Source organism: Primulina tabacum, chromosome 5 (assembly GCF_025594145.1).
Source record: "Primulina tabacum isolate GXHZ01 chromosome 5, ASM2559414v2, whole genome shotgun sequence".
Taxonomy (NCBI): domain Eukaryota; kingdom Viridiplantae; phylum Streptophyta; class Magnoliopsida; order Lamiales; family Gesneriaceae; genus Primulina; species Primulina tabacum.
The window spans coordinates 35,812,097-35,831,441 of record NC_134554.1 but is presented as its reverse complement, the minus strand read 5'-3'; the positions used below and the strand labels follow the sequence as shown (position 1 = coordinate 35,831,441).

At 35.3% G+C, this 19,345-nt stretch overlaps 2 protein-coding genes and 1 long non-coding RNA gene across 4 annotated transcripts; 2 read left to right on the top strand and 1 right to left on the bottom strand.

Annotated features, from left to right (window-relative positions):
- Window positions 1-1,980: 1,980 nt before the first annotated feature.
- On the bottom strand, window positions 1,981-2,655 carry LOC142544370 (uncharacterized). The gene has a single exon (XM_075651424.1). It carries the CDS (start codon window positions 2,653-2,655, stop codon window positions 1,981-1,983), a length of 675 nt encoding a protein of 224 aa, XP_075507539.1.
- Window positions 2,656-6,307: 3,652 nt separating this feature from the next.
- Window positions 6,308-11,931, top strand: LOC142547487 (biotin synthase, mitochondrial). Of its 2 annotated transcripts, none has more exons than XM_075655809.1 (6): window positions 6,308-6,571; window positions 7,738-7,917; window positions 8,928-9,037; window positions 9,962-10,167; window positions 10,741-10,880; window positions 11,493-11,931. In XM_075655809.1, the coding sequence occupies exons 1-6, from the start codon at window positions 6,380-6,382 to the stop codon at window positions 11,799-11,801; spliced, it is 1,137 nt and encodes a 378-aa protein (XP_075511924.1). In that variant the 5' UTR covers window positions 6,308-6,379; the 3' UTR covers window positions 11,802-11,931. The 2 variants fall into 2 exon arrangements, with proteins under 2 accessions (XP_075511924.1, XP_075511925.1); XM_075655810.1 differs by having other exon boundaries at window positions 6,309-6,571; window positions 8,928-9,034.
- Window positions 11,932-14,176: 2,245 nt separating this feature from the next.
- On the top strand, window positions 14,177-18,105 carry LOC142544976 (uncharacterized). The gene is made up of 3 exons (XR_012820172.1): window positions 14,177-14,394; window positions 16,452-16,544; window positions 18,025-18,105. It is a non-coding gene; the product is annotated as an uncharacterized LOC142544976 (long non-coding RNA).
- Window positions 18,106-19,345: the final 1,240 nt, after the last annotated feature.

The following is a 19,345-nucleotide window of genomic DNA, read 5'->3' as shown; positions in this document are numbered from 1 at the left end:
GAATGAATGCGCTGTAGGAATATGTTTATTTTCTCTCACTTTTGATTCTCATGCCTTTTATTGTAGCCGTGAACCTTGGACTTACGTTATAAGCTTGAAAATACCTATTAACCAAGTCATAATCGTTCAACATTTAGTAGAGAGGGATATTAAAGTCAAGCATATGGGGCGTTTCAGAAATAATGAATAGAAGTGAGCCTGAAACCAAGTAGTGGTTGATGAGTATGAGTTCCGACTTGCAAACTACACACTTCTCATCCTGTTGATCTTCACTGGGTAATGTTTGAATCTTAAATTGCAATGAAAATGAATCTTGTGCTATTCGAAGCATGATCTTTTGACCGGGGGTGATAGAATTTGACAAATTGAGAAGTTTTGATTGCATTACTTGAGTTCTGAATCTAAGATATTTTTCATCTTTATTTCATGTCTGATTTGTTCGAGGGCGAACAAAGGTTAAGTATGGGGGAGTTGATAATCACGAATTCTATAGCATTTTAGGGACTTTATTTTATCGTATTCGCGCTTATCTAGTGTTTTTAATCCGAGTTTTGCGCTTAATTCGTTGTATTCTTGCTATTTGCAGGTTTGACAAAAAAGTGATAAAAGCCAACGAAAGGGAAAGAAAGTCAAGCTTCGCAATTTCATGTCAGAAACACCCGAAAAAATGGGGAATAGCACAAAGAACTGACACAGACCCCTACACGGACCCCGTGTAAGGCTCCGCATCATAGAATCCCAAAGAACAGAAATACAGAGTCTACACGGACCCCACTCCGAACCTGTACCCGGGGCCCGTGTCCATTACTTTCCGAGAATGAAAATTATGGAGTCTACATAGACCCCACTCCGGATCCTTACACATGGTCCGTGTCCATGGTTTCCCGGAAGGAATTTTACACGAAAAGGCACGGACCCTGACCCCGAGTTATACACGGGGTCCGTGCCCTATGATATCAGCTTAAGATTTGGCGCAGATTTTCGGAAATTTTGGAAGATAATTATTTATGGGCTCGAAAATAACATGTTTTTGGAGGCTTTTTGGAAGGAGATATAAAAAAGAGGAAAACCTAAACGAGAAAAGAAATTTTGACACTTTGAAGCGGCAGCTAGAGCTTGGAGAAAACGAGAGGGAAACACACTTCACAAGCAAGATCCGCGCATCATCGTTGATATTTTCTCTTTTTTATGTTTTTATTTTTATTCATGAATTCGAATATTAGATTTTCTTCTAGTTTTGAATTTATGGAGTAGTCTTTCTTGTGATCGGGACCACGATAGGGTCAAACTATTGAATTTGTTCATTTATTGGATTAATTGATTTATGAATTTATTTTATGTTATTGATTTATGTTTGCATAAATTTCTTGCACTTAATTTGGCCAATTATTTGTATGTTTGTTGTTTGATCTTGACTCGAAAGAGTATAGGTTGAATTTAGCTTCAAAAATATTAATCAACACACGGTTAAATCGACTAGAAATAGTATTCGGTTTCAATGTACAATTTTTGGCGACAGCTGTGATTCCATCATTGATAAATGCGTTTTTGTTTAATTAAATTCAATTAGAAATAATTGGACTGTTAAATGAAAATAGGATTATAAAGTCTAGAAATAGATTTGTAGTTGAATTAGGGAATTACTTTGTGACATTGAACAATCAATAGTTAGATAATTCCAATACGTGGCAATAATCAAAGTTTTGTACCGTTTTGTGTTCCCGGTCATTTTGTTGAATTTGAAAATCTCCAACTTCCAACATGTTTTGCAAATTTGATCTTGGTTAATAATTTAGCATAATCTAGTTTAATTTAATTAGTTTAAATTATCTCCAAATCGCTTGTTATTGTTTGCCTAGATTAAATTGAATAATTTAAATCTAGTACTTAAATAATAGCTCTGTGGGATCGATACTTGGAAGCATCGTCCATTTACTATAACTTGACCTAGTCCGCTTGCTAGATGTATTCCCAACCGAATTAACCGGTCAACGTCCAAGGTGGCAATATTGGCTTCTTATTGGATTTATTATTCCTCTGGACAGAGGGTGAGACATAATCTCTTTTCAGCGTTTTGAAATCTTCGGTGTTGTGGTAGCATATTTTATGGAGGGTGCAAAATCCCCTCTTCTTGGGCTTGATAAGCTGATGATCCGGGGGCAAATCCCTGCTGCATTCCTGAACTTCCATATCCCGGGTAATTTTCAAGGGCACATGATGTGAAAAATGCCCCTGATTACCACTTCTCTGCCCCTTCTCCTCGGGTTTAGGTACCCGGTCTCCTCTCTCCCTTCTTACAACCTCTCTCTTCTGCTTTTGTGCCTCCTCCATGTTGATATACTTCTCTACCCGGGACAATAAATCTTCAAAATCCCTGGGCACCTTCTTTGTCAATGATCGAAAAAACTCACCCTTCCTCAGCCCCTGGGTGAATGTCGTTGTTTTTGTCTCAGTGGCACAGGTGGGAACATCCAGAGCAACTCTGTTAAATCTTCTAATATAAGCCCTCAAACTCTCCTTCGGGCTTTGCTTGACTTCAAAAATACTAAACACAGTCTTTTTGTACTTTTTGCTGCTGCTGAAATGGTGTAGAAACACCTTCTGAAAGTCCTTAAAAGAATGAATGCTATGAGGGGCCAACCCTTCAAACCACATCTAAGCAGAATCTATCAGGGTTGTCAAAAATACATTGTACTTAATTCGATCAGTGTAACAGTGCAACATGGCCATATTCTCAAACCTGGCTAGATGTTCCTCAGGGTCTGCATGCTAGAGTAGGTGCACGTCGAGCCAAGTGTTGGCCGAGTGTTCACAATGAAACTCTATGTATAAACAGTCTTTATTTTAATAATATTTGAAATTCTTGTTTTGGCACTTCTTTATCTGTATACCCATGCTAGTTGCATAGATAAAGTCCTTGAATGTACAAATAGTAGAAAGAATATGAGATGCTCATATGATGAGTATCATGAAACTCATATTTGGAATACTGTATATTCTAAACAGTTCCTAGTCGATTCAGCCGCCGCTAAGAAGGATATAGGCCGCTCGAGTTCGAGACTAGTATCTGCGATGTGAGTACCATGTTTCATTGGTAGGGGACATTATGATGTTCGAGCATGCAGATAGGTGCTCCTGGTAGAGTGCACTGAACAACCCTCCATAAAGGACTTTCCAAGTGGTTCTCACTTATTGAGTGGAAACGTCCTAGTTTATGGTTGTACACCATTAGTCCTTATGACCCAGGACAACATTGAGACTCTATGTGCTAGCATTACACTTTGACTTGTTTACCGACTCTTTAGGGGTCATCAGGTGGCAAGGTTGGGTGTCTTGTCGAAACATATAGGAGTCGATGCATTGTAGTCAGGGATTCATCGCTTACCTTCGGGTATGGATATCCTATGTGTATGTAGTATGAAATCTCTGATCAGAGTATGGTGATAATTATGAAATGGGTTTCATAGATTACACCATCGATGCAACTACGACATGACACATAGTATCGATTCATTGACAACTCTCGATATACCAATGGTTGTCGAATCAGTCGGGATATATGAGTTGAAGGGACCGTACTGTACGCTAACCATAATTGAATGGTTCTTGCAGGCACTATCATTTGATACCTAGGGAATCATGTAAGCGATGCTGCTAGGCGTTTAACATGATTGGTTGGGTACTATCAGACTTGAGTTCTGACGTTCTTATTATCAAGGAGTTGATAAGTAAGAATGGAGCAATTGGGGTATGCTCGTATAAGGACATGTTTAGTCCGAATCACATGGAGATGTGAACTCACGGCTAGTTGTATCAATGAACCATTGAGGGCCACACAAGTGCCAGCTTTCTAGATCCCGTTGAGAAGTTAAAATAGTTCAATGTGTTGAACGGCTTATAAAGGAGTTTATAAGCGTAAATAAAAATAGAAGTATGACTTCTATAAAGAGAATATAACTTTTAATTTGAGGATGTGTTCCTAAATTAAAAGTTGGCCAAATAAATAATGTATTTGAAAATTGTGATTTTCATAAACATTATTATGGACTAAATTAAATTAATTCAAGTGTTGAATTAATTTAACACTTGTGGGCCTAGTAGAGTCCAAATAATTAAATTAATTCAAGTGTTGAATTAATTAAACTACATTGGGCCTTGTAGAGCCCAATTAAAAATAATTATTAAACTAGTGGGCTTGAGTAAAATCAAGTAAAGTTTTAAATGGACTCAAATGTGTTTGAGACATTTAAAATAAAAGTCCATGGGCCTTGTAATTGTTACAAGCCCAAGTAGAAAAGCATGCAAGGGAGGTGAAGAGTTGGGAGGCTACTTTTTCAATATCCAAGGCATGACATGCACATGCTTACTTTTAACTTTTCACACAACCAAGAAAAACTTCCCCTTCTCTCCCATGATGAATAGTGGCCGAAAATTACAACCAAAAATTTCTCCCAATTTTTCTTTCTTCAATTGTTGAGGAAATCCTACACTTCTCTTTGAAAAATCCCCTTATTTTTCTAGTGCAAAATAAGAGGGGTTCTAGCTTGTTGGTGGTGGACCTAATTTTGGAGCAAGGAGGGCTTGAAGATTGTCTTGCCATCAAGAGCTTAGTTGTATATCAACTAAGTTGGAGCCAACATCAATCCATTGTGATTGATAGGTATATCTTCTAAACACACTATGAATGTCATATTTTGTGTTTTTGTATTTGCTACACATCTTAGTAGAGGTGTTCGGTTTTCTCTTCTTGAAAATAAAATTTTGAACTTCCGTTGCGTATTTGAACACCTAAAATCGATCCTCTTTCACTGCATTGCCATCGCAATCCTTAACTCTGGCAGATTTAAAATTACCGGGAAGAGGTTCCCAGACTATAGCTTTGGAAAATGGGCATCCCTTAATAACTGCCCGGGAATGACTCCTGCCCTCCATCTGTCATTCCAATACCCTCATCTTCTGCCTCAACTCTTGTAACTCCTCTACCATAGTCGAGGATTTGGACCCGGCACTCGGTTCTCTCTCTTCCATCCTTGCTTCCTTCTCCCATACTTCCTCCTGCCTCTCCTGCTCTCCTCCCGGATGCGTAGCGTGATGAGAGGAGTCTTTCTGAGCCATAGCTTTCTTCACCGCCTCAGACACAATCCGAGCCAACTCTTCTGGGGACAGAGTAATGACATTTGGTGGCCCTGAGGAAGGAAGACCACCTTGTCCAGAGGTAAACAAATCATCTCCTGGAACCCGGGAAGTATCTTGGTTGGTTCTTCTGGTAGGAGCTATATCAACGTCTTAGACTCAATTTCCTACAGACGGAACCAATGATGATATCCGTGTGAATCAAGTACGAGACAAGTGGGAAATCCACCGGATAATGAGGATAATTTTATGTTTAGGAAATTTGAGCAAGGATAATGCCTTCAGCTGTGACCTGCAAACATGAAATGAACTCGTGAATGGGCGCCGGAGAGGTGTCCGGCGTAGCCACTTCGATGCTTAAGTCAGCAGGTTGAAGACGAAGAATACAAACGATATATGTGAGGATATATGTGAGTTCTTGATCATTTAAGATTCCAAGATCAGTAAATGAGAAGTATACCTGCTGTTTATAAGAGGAAATCTCATCATTACCTTGTTTTCACTGCCCACCTGCTAAGTATGGCAAGTCGGCTGCCCATACTTTCTGATGACTTATCTAACACGTCAAATCCCTGTAGTTCTGCCAGATAAGATATCTCATGCTTACACACTCGAGTGTGGCACTGTTTTCAAGATGGCCCGGGTAGAATAGTTTCCCGGGGACTTTGTATGAGGGCCCGAGCTCTTGATTGCCCAAGAATAAAATATCCCGGGCGTTCAATTACGCGGCTGCTGAAGTAAATAGCATGCATATTGACTCTGATTTAGGCTATCCATATAATGTCCGGGTCATCCATGACCCGAGTTCTTATGGAAATATCATCAATTATTAAGTAATAAAGAGTACTGTTTAAATTATAATTATAATTTATGTAATTTTTTGTAATTGATTAATTATATTATGTTAATAAATATGTCCAATGCGAGTTTAACAATTGATATTCAATACTCATCTCATCGACTATATCAAACAATGCTGAACGCGAACATATTTTATTTTAAATTAAAAAAAAATAGACATGAGCTATTTATATTATATATTTATTAATAATTAAATTGTCAACATTCAAATATAATTTATTTAAAAATAAAAGTACATTAACTTGTGCGAAAGTGTGAAAAGCAACATTCTCTATTTTTGTAATAATAATAATAATAATAATAATATTCCCAACTTCCAACTATTTTGTAGCAGTACACTTCACTCGGAGCTCTCCACTTTCGGATTCCCCGAGGAGCGGCTAGTATGATTTGGCTAACGCGTTCAATTCGTCGCCCGCTGATCCGATTTCACTTCCAATCAGCGTCGAGCTACTCGACGTCTGCGGCGGCGGTGGAGGCGGAGAGGTGTATTAGAGAAGGCGTGAGAAATGATTGGAAAAGGGAGGAGATTAAGTCTATCTATGATTCACCTGTTCTCGATCTCCTCTTTCGTGCTGTAATTTACCTGCTTTTTTCTTTTCTTTTACTGCCGTTCGTTCTCTCTGTGATGGGTTGTTGTATATCGTGCTAACTGGTAATGTGGTTGTGTTTGGCATCTGTCTGAATTTTTTGGGGCCTAGAAAGCTGATCAATGGAGTGATGGGTATAAGAAACCGGTATGAGTGAAAGTGTAAAGTACATTGTTAGATCGTAGTATCAATCGATTACGTACAATCAACAACGCATCAAATCAAATATATTTATAATTAAAAAAAAAACTACAGGTGGATACTAAATCAGTAAAAGTGCGGTCTTTTGGCAGGATGTGAACTTAAACCTCTTTAATTATTTGGGCTCAGCTATTAAAACTAGAAGTAGCTAAATAACTTCATTTGATTGTGATGTTAGGGAGTAGGATTGAACTGCTGTTTATTTATTCTAATAATTTAGGAAAAGTAAATTGTTACCCCTGATCTATAATTGGATGTATTGTCATATCTTTTTTGCTGCAGTCGCCCTTCCATGCATTTAAACTAGTCGCAACTTTTCTTGTTTATCAGCAGATCACTTAATCCAATTTGACGTGCATATAGGAAACAAGTAAACTGTAAACCTTGAGGTTGCGTTTGGATCGACGGATTTCGAATCCACTGAATCCAAATTTCTTTAATTGTTTGGATTGACTAAATTCAAGTGAATTTTGTATATCATGTTAAGCATCATGTTAAGCATTTTCAACGGTAATTTTGATGAATTCAATTACACTCAGATCTTTGTCCAAATCAAAATTCTTTCTCCTAATCAAATTTCTTTCCAAATGCGACCTAAAAGTTCCAAATGTTGTTTATGTTCCGATGCCATACGTTTCTGTTCCACGGTACAACTTATCCATTCTCCTCTATATCGTCTGGTTAAAACCTTTTTACTTTTTAATAGTTTTCTTGTTTAGAATGAGCTTGTCATTGATGCATCTGGGGGCCTTTCTTGCTATCACACACAGCCATGCGTTTCTGTTTCATAGTGCAATTTATTTTTTTCCCTCTGTGTTATGTGGTCAAGGCTTTTTGTCTTTTCAATTGTTCTCTTGAATGGGCCTGTCATAGGTAGGACGTTTCTTGTTATTAATTATTAGGCATTGGATGATGATTTATTGATTTTATTAGGACTGTAATGATTTTTCAGGCTCAAGTTCATAGGCATGCCCACAACTTCAGGGAAGTGCAGCAGTGTACACTTCTATCAATTAAGACTGGTGGATGCAGTGAGGATTGTTCTTATTGTCCCCAATCTTCCAGATACAGCACTGGCGTGAAAGCACAAAAGCTTATGGGTGAAGATGAGGTTTTGAAGGCAGCAAAAAAGGTGAAAGAATTTTGTTGGTCTAAATTTGATTGAATAGTTCTATAATTAATTTTCTTGCTTATCAGGAACCGCTAATTACGAAGATATTCTCCAATAAGATAACAGTGAGGGGGTTAGATTGAGAAGTAGCTGTAAGGATTCCCTTATGCCACATCTTAGCCTGCAAAAACATCTGATATTCTTCCTTTGAATGCATTTATTAATCTGCACATCAACAGATTATTTTTTGTTCATGCTCCTGTTTATTTCCCTTTTCTTTCTACGTACCCTTTGTTATATTGTCCTAGCTACAACCTGTTAAGGGTAGGGTTGGGCATGAGTTTCATGGGGGGATTTTCCAAGTAGTGCCCCGGTACTTTAATAGGTGTTGGGCATCTAATTGGCGTCACTCAAGGAGTTGAGGACCATCCTATATTAGATGGATGGGAAATCTGTCATTATTGTGGGGGGAGTTTAGAAGTTTCTATTCATTGAGATGCATCAAATAATAAAGATTGAGCCTCTGAATTAATTTGTCTTGCCATCTGTATAATCTGATATCTTTCCAAAAGCAATTGCCTTTTGGTTCTTCTGTAGTTTCAATTCAAGGGATACCTTGATTTTGAGGACTAGAAGATATCGTGGTCCTGTCCGATTGCTTATTCGCCAGTAATCTTGTCATCTTTTGTACGAAATCTGCAGAGCGATACATCTTGGTACCATATAAATTGTTATAAAATCAAACAAAGAGAATTCACATAGCAATCAAGTATCCGCTTTGAAACTTATATACGCCATTATAATGTACTTTCTCTGTCAATTGCACAAACTAAGGTTTCATTCTTAAAATGACATTTTTCTCCAAAATATTTGCCTTACGTTAGAATTAATGGTATGTACAACCGTGGGTTTCAAAATTTAAGAGATTCAAATTTCTCATTTGAAAATCTCATCCAAAACTGCGTAAATATTTATAAATTCAGTATGGCGTGCCTTAACCTTACCTCATGATTGTCTTGGACAACTAACAGGCAAAAGAGGCTGGTAGCACCCGGTTTTGCATGGGTGCTGCATGGAGAGACACGGTAGGAAGGAAAACCAATTTCAACAAAATCCTTGAATATGTGCAAGAGATAAGGTGGTGCACATGATATTCGTAAATTTTGATTCTCTGTGTCATTATCCTGCTAATTATTATTTCTCATGGTGTCAAACTTGTAACTCCTTGCATAAATATTTTTTTTTTACCAAACCATATGCTTACACAGAGAGTCTATAGTTGAGAAATCTTCTAAATAGTCTCACTGTTTTTTTCCCGTGGCAGAGTTCCTGGTTCCATGTAGTTTGTATAATTATTTTTTTAGTTTCTCAAATAGTTTCCACCTGTAATATCTTTTTTATGAGATATTAAAATATCAACCTAGTAATATTATGTTTGGTTGAGTCATTGTATGGATTCATATATAGAAGTGAAATGCATTGCTTTTGAAGAATTTAAATGAGTTTTGTCAAATTATGATAAAGAGACGTACAAATCTTAATAGAAAGTGGGGTGAGACATTGGTTCTTGTGAATCATTATCGTCATGTAGTTAGGATGCATCTTTTAGAAACTATTCATCCATTGTAGACTACTGTTTGGTTGTGCAAGACAATCCTTTGAAGCTTCATGTTCAAAAACTGTAAATAAATCTTGTGCGGAGTTGGGGCAGTGGGATGAGGATGATTTTGTCTATTTAACTTGGTAGTATATCATTATGTCTGTGTTTGGATTTTCTGTAAGAGACATTATGTACTAATAGCTTGGTTTGTTGCCATTCCAGTTGAATGGGGAACTGGTCCTGAATACTTTCCACTGTTTATATAATATAACCTCGAAAAATCTCTTGTTGGTTCAGAAAACAAGTAATAGAAAATTTTCTATGTACCATTAATTAGTGATTCACCTTTATGGTTATTTTAGATTCTTCTTGGAATCGTGTTATTTTCACTCTGTAAATCACTGTTAGCAATATTTTCCCATTCGCATGTTTTCTAAAATTGTCAGAAACAATTTCCATGGTAAGGGGCATGGGAATGGAGGTCTGCTGCACTTTAGGGATGCTGGAGAAGCAGCAAGCGTTAGAACTGAAAAAGGCTGGTCTTACGGCATACAACCACAATCTTGACACTTCAAGGGAGTACTACCCTAATATTATAAGTACAAGAACCTATGATGAACGTCTGCAAACACTCGAGTATGTCCGTGATGCTGGCATCAATGTCTGTTCAGGTAATTGGAATTATGTTTGTACGATCCTCCCTCTTCGATCCATGTGCGTCAGCATTCTATTCGTATAGGTATAAGCTTTTTGTTGTCGGCATACTTCTCTACAACAAATTACTTGGGGGAAATTACTTCTACATCCCTCAAGATTAGATTAAATGAAAACATATCCTATGATATTTGAATAATTCAATTTAAGTTTTTAGTAAAACATCCTATAAAAATTCAATTCTTCACACTTCATGCGTTAAGTGAATATGTACACCTTTGAGGTTGTTAATATTGCACTGGTTGAGGTTCTAAACAATCCCATTAATATGATGGAGCCTGGAGGTTTTGAATACTTGCAACATCTCACAACAGCAACCTTTCACGAAATGAAATGGGAAAAATATAACTTGAGGAGTGTTGGAGTTTTTCAAATGTTTGTGGAAGATTTTGAATTTCTATCTCACCTCCTTGGCGTTAATGAAATTGACCGAACTGAAAGGAGGTCAATCATATCTTCAATTTTGAGTTAATATAATCTAAATAATAAATCTTTTTAAAAATACAAATAACTTTGGCTTTCTGTATCAGGAGGAATAATTGGACTTGGAGAAGCAGAGGAGGATAGGGTTGGTCTGTTGCATACATTGGCAACTCTACCTACCCACCCTGAGAGTGTTCCTATTAATGCACTGCTCGCGGTAAAAGGCACTCCCTTGGAGGATCAAAAGGTAACTCTTATCAAATTTGCATCACTGAATCTCTAGAAAATATTTTATGCTAGTGACTTTAATTTTGTGTTAAAATCGAGTACATTAAATTAAAGAAAAGGTCGTAATTGAAATGACTGAGCTATAAGCCTACGGCTGCATGAGATGGTTCAGCTAGTTGAATATGAACCAGCAGAGCACCTATACTAAAGTTGTAAGAGGTGGTATATGTTGTACAAGATGAAATTGATTTCGCACAGAGAAAGTGCCGAAGGTAAAAATTAACTCGGCATAAAATTATTAAGTGTGACTTTTGTTATTTGTTTGGGTGAGAGTCTAATTTCAGATAGGCCTAAATGGATAAGAGAGATTTTCTACCCATACCCAACTTGTTTATGGAATTCTCTGGTGATTATGAGAACCTTTAAACGTGAACGTCAACTATTAACAGTTCTTCTCTAAATACGCTGAGACAGGGATGGAAAGTGAAATAAATAAGACATGCTCTATAGTTTGTTTCTCTGGTCTGTTAGCTTTCTTGTCTTGAAATGCCACATGAAATTTCCATCTATGAATGATTCTATTGAAATTAGAAGAATTATTTCCATCTCACTTCCTTACTGGTTCTTTCAGCCCGTTGAAATATGGGAGATGATCAAGATGATTGCAACGGCACGTATTGTAATGCCAAAATCAATGGTCAGGCTTTCAGCTGGCAGAGTTCGGTTCTCCATACCCGAGCAGGCGCTCTGCTTTCTTGCCGGTGCAAATTCCATCTTCACAGGGGAGAAGCTTTTGACGACTCCCAACAATGATTATGATGCTGATCAGATGATGTTCAAATTGCTCGGACTTGTTCCAAAAGCTCCAGATTTCTCATCGAATTCAACCAATGATTTTGAAGCAGAAAATATTGTAGTGGCTGCTTCAAGTTCTGGCTAATAATGTATGCAGTTCTCTCATGCTATCTAATAATAGAATTTTGGTTGCTGATATTCACTGTAGTGATTCAGAAGGTGCAATTTGACTCCTCCTTGTGCATTTTGTGTGTATGGTCATACTTTGCATTTCAGCGTGTGTTCGTGAATGTAGCGGTACTGAACCATGTATGCTACCATGGATCTCGGCATGGTTGTAGCCATAAATCGACCATGGACCACGGACCACGGACCTGTGCTCCTGTTTTTAGCACTGAATATACTAGCATGGTCTGACCACGAATTCGACCATGGACCCGTGGTCTGTTCGATTAGATCTATGTATTTGGTCGAAAAAAGTTTTAAAGGTGATTTAATTAAAGGGTGGTTAGTTGCTTCAAAAATTTAATAGTTTTTAAGGTGATTTCAACCACGCAAAAAAAACTTTATTCATCGAAATATTCATTTCTTCGAAAATATCTTGTGTGTGTTTTGGAGAAAAAGATATTAAATTTTATTGATAATTTCGGTTTTTTTATTATGAAAATCGGTTGATTGGTTTTTTTTTTAAAAAAAAAAAATTGAAATCCAAATATAATGAAATTAGGCTTGATCATGGTTCTAAAGCCAACGGTTCCGGTTAGACCTTGATGAAAGGTGGAGTTGAAATTGAACCACTAGGGTATGGTTTGGCGGTATTGAAACAAATTTGTACAAAACTTATTTGAGTATGTCTCGTGAGACATGTCGACTGGTCCACATTTGTAGTAAAAAATAATATTTTTAACTTAAAAATAATATTTTTAACTCAAATAAATATATATTACTAATATTTTTCATAACATAATTAATATAAAAATGATATTTTTGCAATGAAAAATAATATTATGGACACAAAAATAATAGTTTTCATGAGTCGGGTCGAATATTTAACTCACAAATTTGATTCATGTTATTTTCTGAAATTACAATTTGTGTGTAATGAAACTAATTAAAGTCAAATATTTAATAATCACAAATAAAAAGGGTTACATTTTACGGAAAATTTAGAAAAATAGACCTTCTAATGATCCCATTTAAGAAAATAGCTCTTGTTTGTCAAATTCTCAATTTACCCCTTTCTTGACTAATTTAAAACCATTATTTAAGTAATAGAAAATATTAAATGCTTAAACAGAATATTTCTCTCTCTCTTCCTTCAACAGCTCACGTTCCCTCCAACAACTCACATTCCAGTTTTATTAGTTTTTTCTTAGACTCTCCTTCCTTCTCAAAAGCGCATAAGCTGATGGATTGTGCAGATTGATTTCTCGATTACATGTGAATTCCTCGGTCATAGACCATATATTTGAATGATAAACCCTAGGTCAAACTCTCATTTTTGTTACAGAGTTGTGATCTTTTTGTGTTAGAAATCTGTTTAATATTTATTATTCTAATATCTTCTCATTTATCCTAAAAAAATATCATCACTTGAAAAAGAAGAAAAATAGTTGAGCTACTGGTTGTCGTTTTTGCAATGAATGTTTGCGTAAAATAATTTTAAAACATCTATTGGGCTAGTGAGTTAAAGTTGGAATTGTTTGAGAATTGAAAATTCTAGGTTTATGTATTTATTTTCCCATTTCTTTAGAAAGTCGAGAATTTAAAATGTTACATTTACAGATTTGTTTTCCTGCCTCACCATCATAATGCTTAAAAAGATTCTTGGAATTAAATGCATCCATTATTGGTCATATATAGAAGTTTGAACTTCGAAACACTTGATAGGTAATAGATGATTATTCGGTTTTCAATTTATTTGTTTATGGATGAATTAGAATCTTGCAGGAGATGAATGTCCTAATCCTTCAACTTGATCTGTTATATCAAATACTTCATTTCCTCCACCAATTTTGAAGTTGATTTTTTTTTTTTTTTGGATCAAGATCTCTTCTCTTTGAAATTTGTTGTTGATAGAAGAAAGAATATCAGAGATGGTTGCAAAAAAGATCTGGTCATATTCATTTATTTTATAAAATATATATATTTTTCATATTGCTCTATAAATTTCAAGAATTTGAACATAGTTGAGTATTTAATTAATTGATATAACTAGTTGACTTGATTTTTTTTTTCAAGTTAATTTTCAATCTCAACTATCAGAGGAGAATATTTTAGTTGCTAGTTTAGTGTACATTCCAGATATCAGGAAATAAGTGAAATTATATTAGATTGCTTGAATGAGCAGGACATGGACTTCATGGTTAAAAAAACACAATTCGGCAATCCTATTAAGTATGCTGCATATTATAATTTATCTAGTCAAATTTTATGGTTTATAGTGATGAGACAAGTCTATGTAACAGATGATGATGAAATATAGTTTCTTGTGAATGATAGACCAGTTAGGTTTTCTGATAATTTTCCTGAAGAAGAACCAGAAGTTTCAGACTTTTTTGGTAGATATTTTCAAGGCATTACTAAAGTATCTGTGAACGAAGTTGAAATGAAGTTGAAGGATTTGAAAAGTGGATGAATTGTTGAGTATAGAGAGAGTGAAGATGGCTTGTTTGTACTTCGTCTGTGGTGTATTGTGGCATATAGCACCAGTTAAGAATCCTCAAGTTGATAAAAAGGTTCTTAGCTTGATTGATAATTTTGATGTTTTTAATGAGTACCATTGGACACATGTGGGACACTTAACTCTTAATCGTTATTACAATGCAATTTGATTAGGAGTTAATTGATTACAGCGGAAAACGAGTTAAAATTTTCTTTATACTGAGCCCAAAATATCTTATTTGAATACTAAAAATAGTATTTCATCTCATATCATAAAATATGCCCAAACATAATCAAAACCAACCTCATACAAATAACTCATATCCTCGAAACATGCTCTGTTATATAGCTAGCTACATATATACACTGAGAAAAACATAAAACTTCATCTCAAACCGTGACTCCCTCTAGAAACGCCCTCTCCGGCCTCCTGATATCCTGGAGTACCTGTCATTGTCCACATACAAAGACAACAACAGCCCCCTCTGGGGTGAGCAAGCAAAGCTCGGTCTGAAACAACCAAAATATATACCACAAGTATCTAAACAATGATATATGCTATGCTATGCAATGCATGTATGTCGTCGAGGTATCAGGTTAAATGACCATCCACTGAGCACATGTCAGAATCAAATGAATCGCTATCAAATCAATGCTCGAGCTGGCACACCGGCCTCAATCAGGGATACTCGTATGATAACGTCGACAAAGAGCTATCAAATCCAAAATCTCAATCAATCAACGTGGCCACTAATGACTATGTTTTAAGGACCATATAATGCCAAACATAGCATTGTGTTCACACACCCCAGAATCAAATCCAATCATAATAGGTGTCCAAGGATCATAGCTCAATGTGTATGTCATGTATGTCACATCAACTCAACAACTAAGACATATAGGCATATATTCTCAATCAAATCATTCAAACATATATCATATGATACAGATACTTGTCGTATGTTACTCAGTCGCAACATACATCAATTCTTCGTTCCAGTCGATGTACCTTGAAGATATCAGTATAAAAATCTATCTACATCAATGATATATTCATTTCAATCAGTAACATCATTCAAAATCAATAATATAAGTTTCAAAAATCTTTTGAAACTTTGAAAATTCATATCAAATTGAAATCATAACATAATTCAATTCTGCCTTCGAATACGAGTTTCTTGTCAGTTATTCTACCGCATATATGAATCTTAACTTTAAATACATGTTATTTCAGCATTTTAATAATTAGAGCTGCTGAAACTAGAAGAAACTTACCTCAAAAGAAAGTTTTCTACGTGAGGATTCCGAATATATAACTTGTTTCACGTTCTAATAACGTTTCGGGATGATTTCGTACGATAGAAATCAAGTTATCTCATTTCTCTTTCGAAGTTGTTGAAATAAAATGAAGAAAACGTAGCAGCAACTTGTTCTTATCATCCCACCGCTCTCGCGCTCGAGCGCGAGGTGTTTTGTCCCCAAATGAAATTTGTGCCGTGCTCGGGCGGTAAAATATCGCGCTCGGGTACGGAGTGTTCTGTCCTCCGGATACTCATTCTACCGCACTCGGGTGCGGGATGTTCTGTCCAACATTCTCGGTTCCGAATTAAAAAAAGTGGCCAACATGATATTTGTATTTCTATGTCTTATCTTTCATTTGCCACCAACCTCACTCAATTTTAATATCGGACGCGAGAGCTATATTCATTCTACCAAAATGTGTCTGTGTAGGAGATACAAAGCACACGATACACTTCGGAATGATTTTGCCCCTATTTTCAAATAGATTTAGACAAAACTCAAAACATGAAAGTTTTAGTACTATGTATTAGATTTCTAATGAAATTGGTCTCATTTCATTTGGACTAATACTCAAATAAATATGCCGAAAACCGTAAATGTGTCACTTTTCTATTGCGGTTCAGCACATCATTCAACTACAAATCAATTACTATTCAAATATTTCATTATCACAAACACATTTCTTACTTTCAGTATCAATTATATACGTCATTTACGTAATCTCATAATAATTTCATGAATTATTGATAATCACAGTATGATTTACGATAATACGATACTAGGCCCTTACACTACAATAGCTTTGAAAGGAGTTGTTATTGATTTGAAGAAAAAAGAAGTTGTATTGAGCGAAAAAGTGGAAAAAGACAAGTGTTCGAACAGTGGAACTCATGATATGGTTGGGTTCATCTATCCGCTACAGGTAAATAAATATTTTTTGCATTTTTCCATATGTTTATAATATGGTTATTATATGTGTTTTTATAATATTTTAATTTATATTCTTGCATACGAATGTGTTCGTGGTATTGAAGAGCATTTTGCGAAACAATGAGAAGGAGACAATACATCTCTACCACACATGTGCCAATGGATAAACAAATGACCAAAAAAATGATCTCCTAGATATATTGATATTTTATATGCATCAAAGAGTGGTAAAAAGGTTAGTGTATTTAGCATATAATTTAGTTTTATTAATATATTTTCTATTTTTGTATTATTAATTTAAAATATATTAAATTTATATATTGTTAGAAGTATTTTGACACCTACAGATCAAGAATCTATCATTCCTTATGTTAGAAATATTATCATTGAAGATTCTTGTACAGATTCTCAATTGTCCTATATTAATTCATTGTTGTTGGAGGGAAAATCTGTGTATTGCACTAGGAGTCCGACTCTTTGTGAATCTAAAGAGATCATTCAATCCAAACAAGAAGTCCAAGAAAGCAACCTTTGTCTCATAAATAAGTCAAAAAGGCTTTCTAAAATTCATTCAGCCAAGAAAGCAACAGAAAAACAATCTCATCAAGTTGAACTAGATGATGTCCTCGACAAATCAAATACCAATAGACAAGTTAAAACTTTACAAGAGCGCGTGGACAAAAGTTTGTGGAGCTGGAAAATATGATTTCAAATTTGGATAGCAAGCTTGAACATATAATGAAAGTTTTGAACATTTCAATTCATCCAAAAGACGTTTGAATGAACCAACCACTGTCTTTGAACGATCCACAAAAAAAAAGACCCACAAATGTCAGCTATGTGAATTTTAAAATATTGGAGATAACTGTTATCTTATTATAATAATATATTTGTTTGAATTGTAGATGAGCCAAATACATATTTTTTCAATCAAGGAGTGACTCTTGAGCAAGAGGCGACTTTTGTCACTCGAGACTTGAATGGAGGAGTGAGTCGTGAGAAAGAGGTGGTCATTGAAGATGTTAATGAAGTAGTGACTAATGAGCGAGATGTTGTGTTTGATCCACCTAACAATACCATCCATCATCGTACGCTTGATTTTCAAATTTTAATTTATATGTTTACGTATTTTTTAACTTGATTAATTTGTTGAATCGTAGATGAGCCATCGTCCAACGAACGACAACGATTTGGAAAAAGATTATTTTCTACACACGGTCCAAGAAAAAGAATAGTAATATGTGTAAGTGTTTGTAAACTATATATTTGAAACAATCGTTTATTTGATTATGATACAATACTTGATTTTAGTTGTAGGTGAGCTACGAAAGACTTTTATTGCTGAATGTGGTGGTGAAAAAGTTGTATATGCTAGTCTAGTTGGTGCTGAGCAAAATTTGATCTCAGAACCTGACATGAACATAAGTGTGAATGAAGCAGTTAAGACTACTACGAAGATTTCATTTCCGTAGGACACTGCACCAGCCTTCACAGTTGTTGGTGATGTAGCAGCCATGTTTGCTAATGATAGGCAATTACCATGGGAAATCACAACATCCCTCGTAGTTCACAAATGTACGTGTTTTACTTCTTTTTTTTTGGGAATTATGATTTTACGATAGGCACTAGTATCTGAAACACATGTTTTCCATATGTAGATGCTCGAAAGAGTATGAAGACATACTCACATTTGGTAAAACAGGATATTACCATAATTAATCCATATTTTCTCAAGATATAAGCTTCGCATATCATAATTCTCCTGTTGATTTCAAAAATAGCAAGTGGAAGAATTTATTTAACTATGTGATGGTTATTGTCGTCGTTGGAGTTCAGTACTATGGGCAAATGCATCATCAATATTAATTCTATTAAATTTTCCTATACATGGGATAGCACTTGTAGTGAATGTCAAAGATGAAACCATTACTATATATGTTGCAACCATAGCTGTTACACAGATGCTGAAATGGATGTGTATATTCAGCCGGTAGAATATGTGGTTAAACATCTTGCAAAGTCAAGATTCACGATATTTGGATTATCACACGACCCAAAGATTTTCCGCGAAATGCCACCAGCTATGTTTTTGAATTTTGGATTTGTCTTTTTTAAAATTTTAAAAAAAAATCTACTATATATATTTGAATTCAATTCATTTTTATGAGTTTAAAATAATTTATTTTGTAGTTCTGATTGTGGTGCATGGATTATTGATAAGAACGAATCATATATCTCTTTTAAAATTTTATTTTGTTGTATTCGTACTTATCTGACATTTTTATTTCGAGTTTTACGCTTAAATCATCATATTTTTTTATTGTTTGTAGGCTAGACCAAAAGATGTAAAAAGTTTAATTTTGGAGATAAGGTCAAAGAGTTCAATGCCAAGTAGGAAAGATTTCCGAGAATGAAGGAATAATTGATGAAGAACTTTTTCTATCATCCAAGAATTCTTATGATAAGATCGAGGAAGTTTTGTGAGCTTGGAATAAATTTGGGCTAGAAATGTGACTTCTGTAACATTTGAAGTTGCTAATATGAAGTTATGGAAGAATGAGAAAAACAGAAGAGGTCATGGAACAATGCGTGACCACGCCTTATATCTTCTTCACTCCTGCCTTGACAAAACAGAAAAAGTCTTGGAATAAGACGTGATCACGCCTTATGTCTAATTCACTTCTGGCTTGTGATAACATGGAGCTCGAATTTAAGTCTTAAAATACCATAATTAAAATCTTATTGTGGTATTTGATTTGTTGAATATTTTGAGAAAAAATAAAGTTTTTAAAT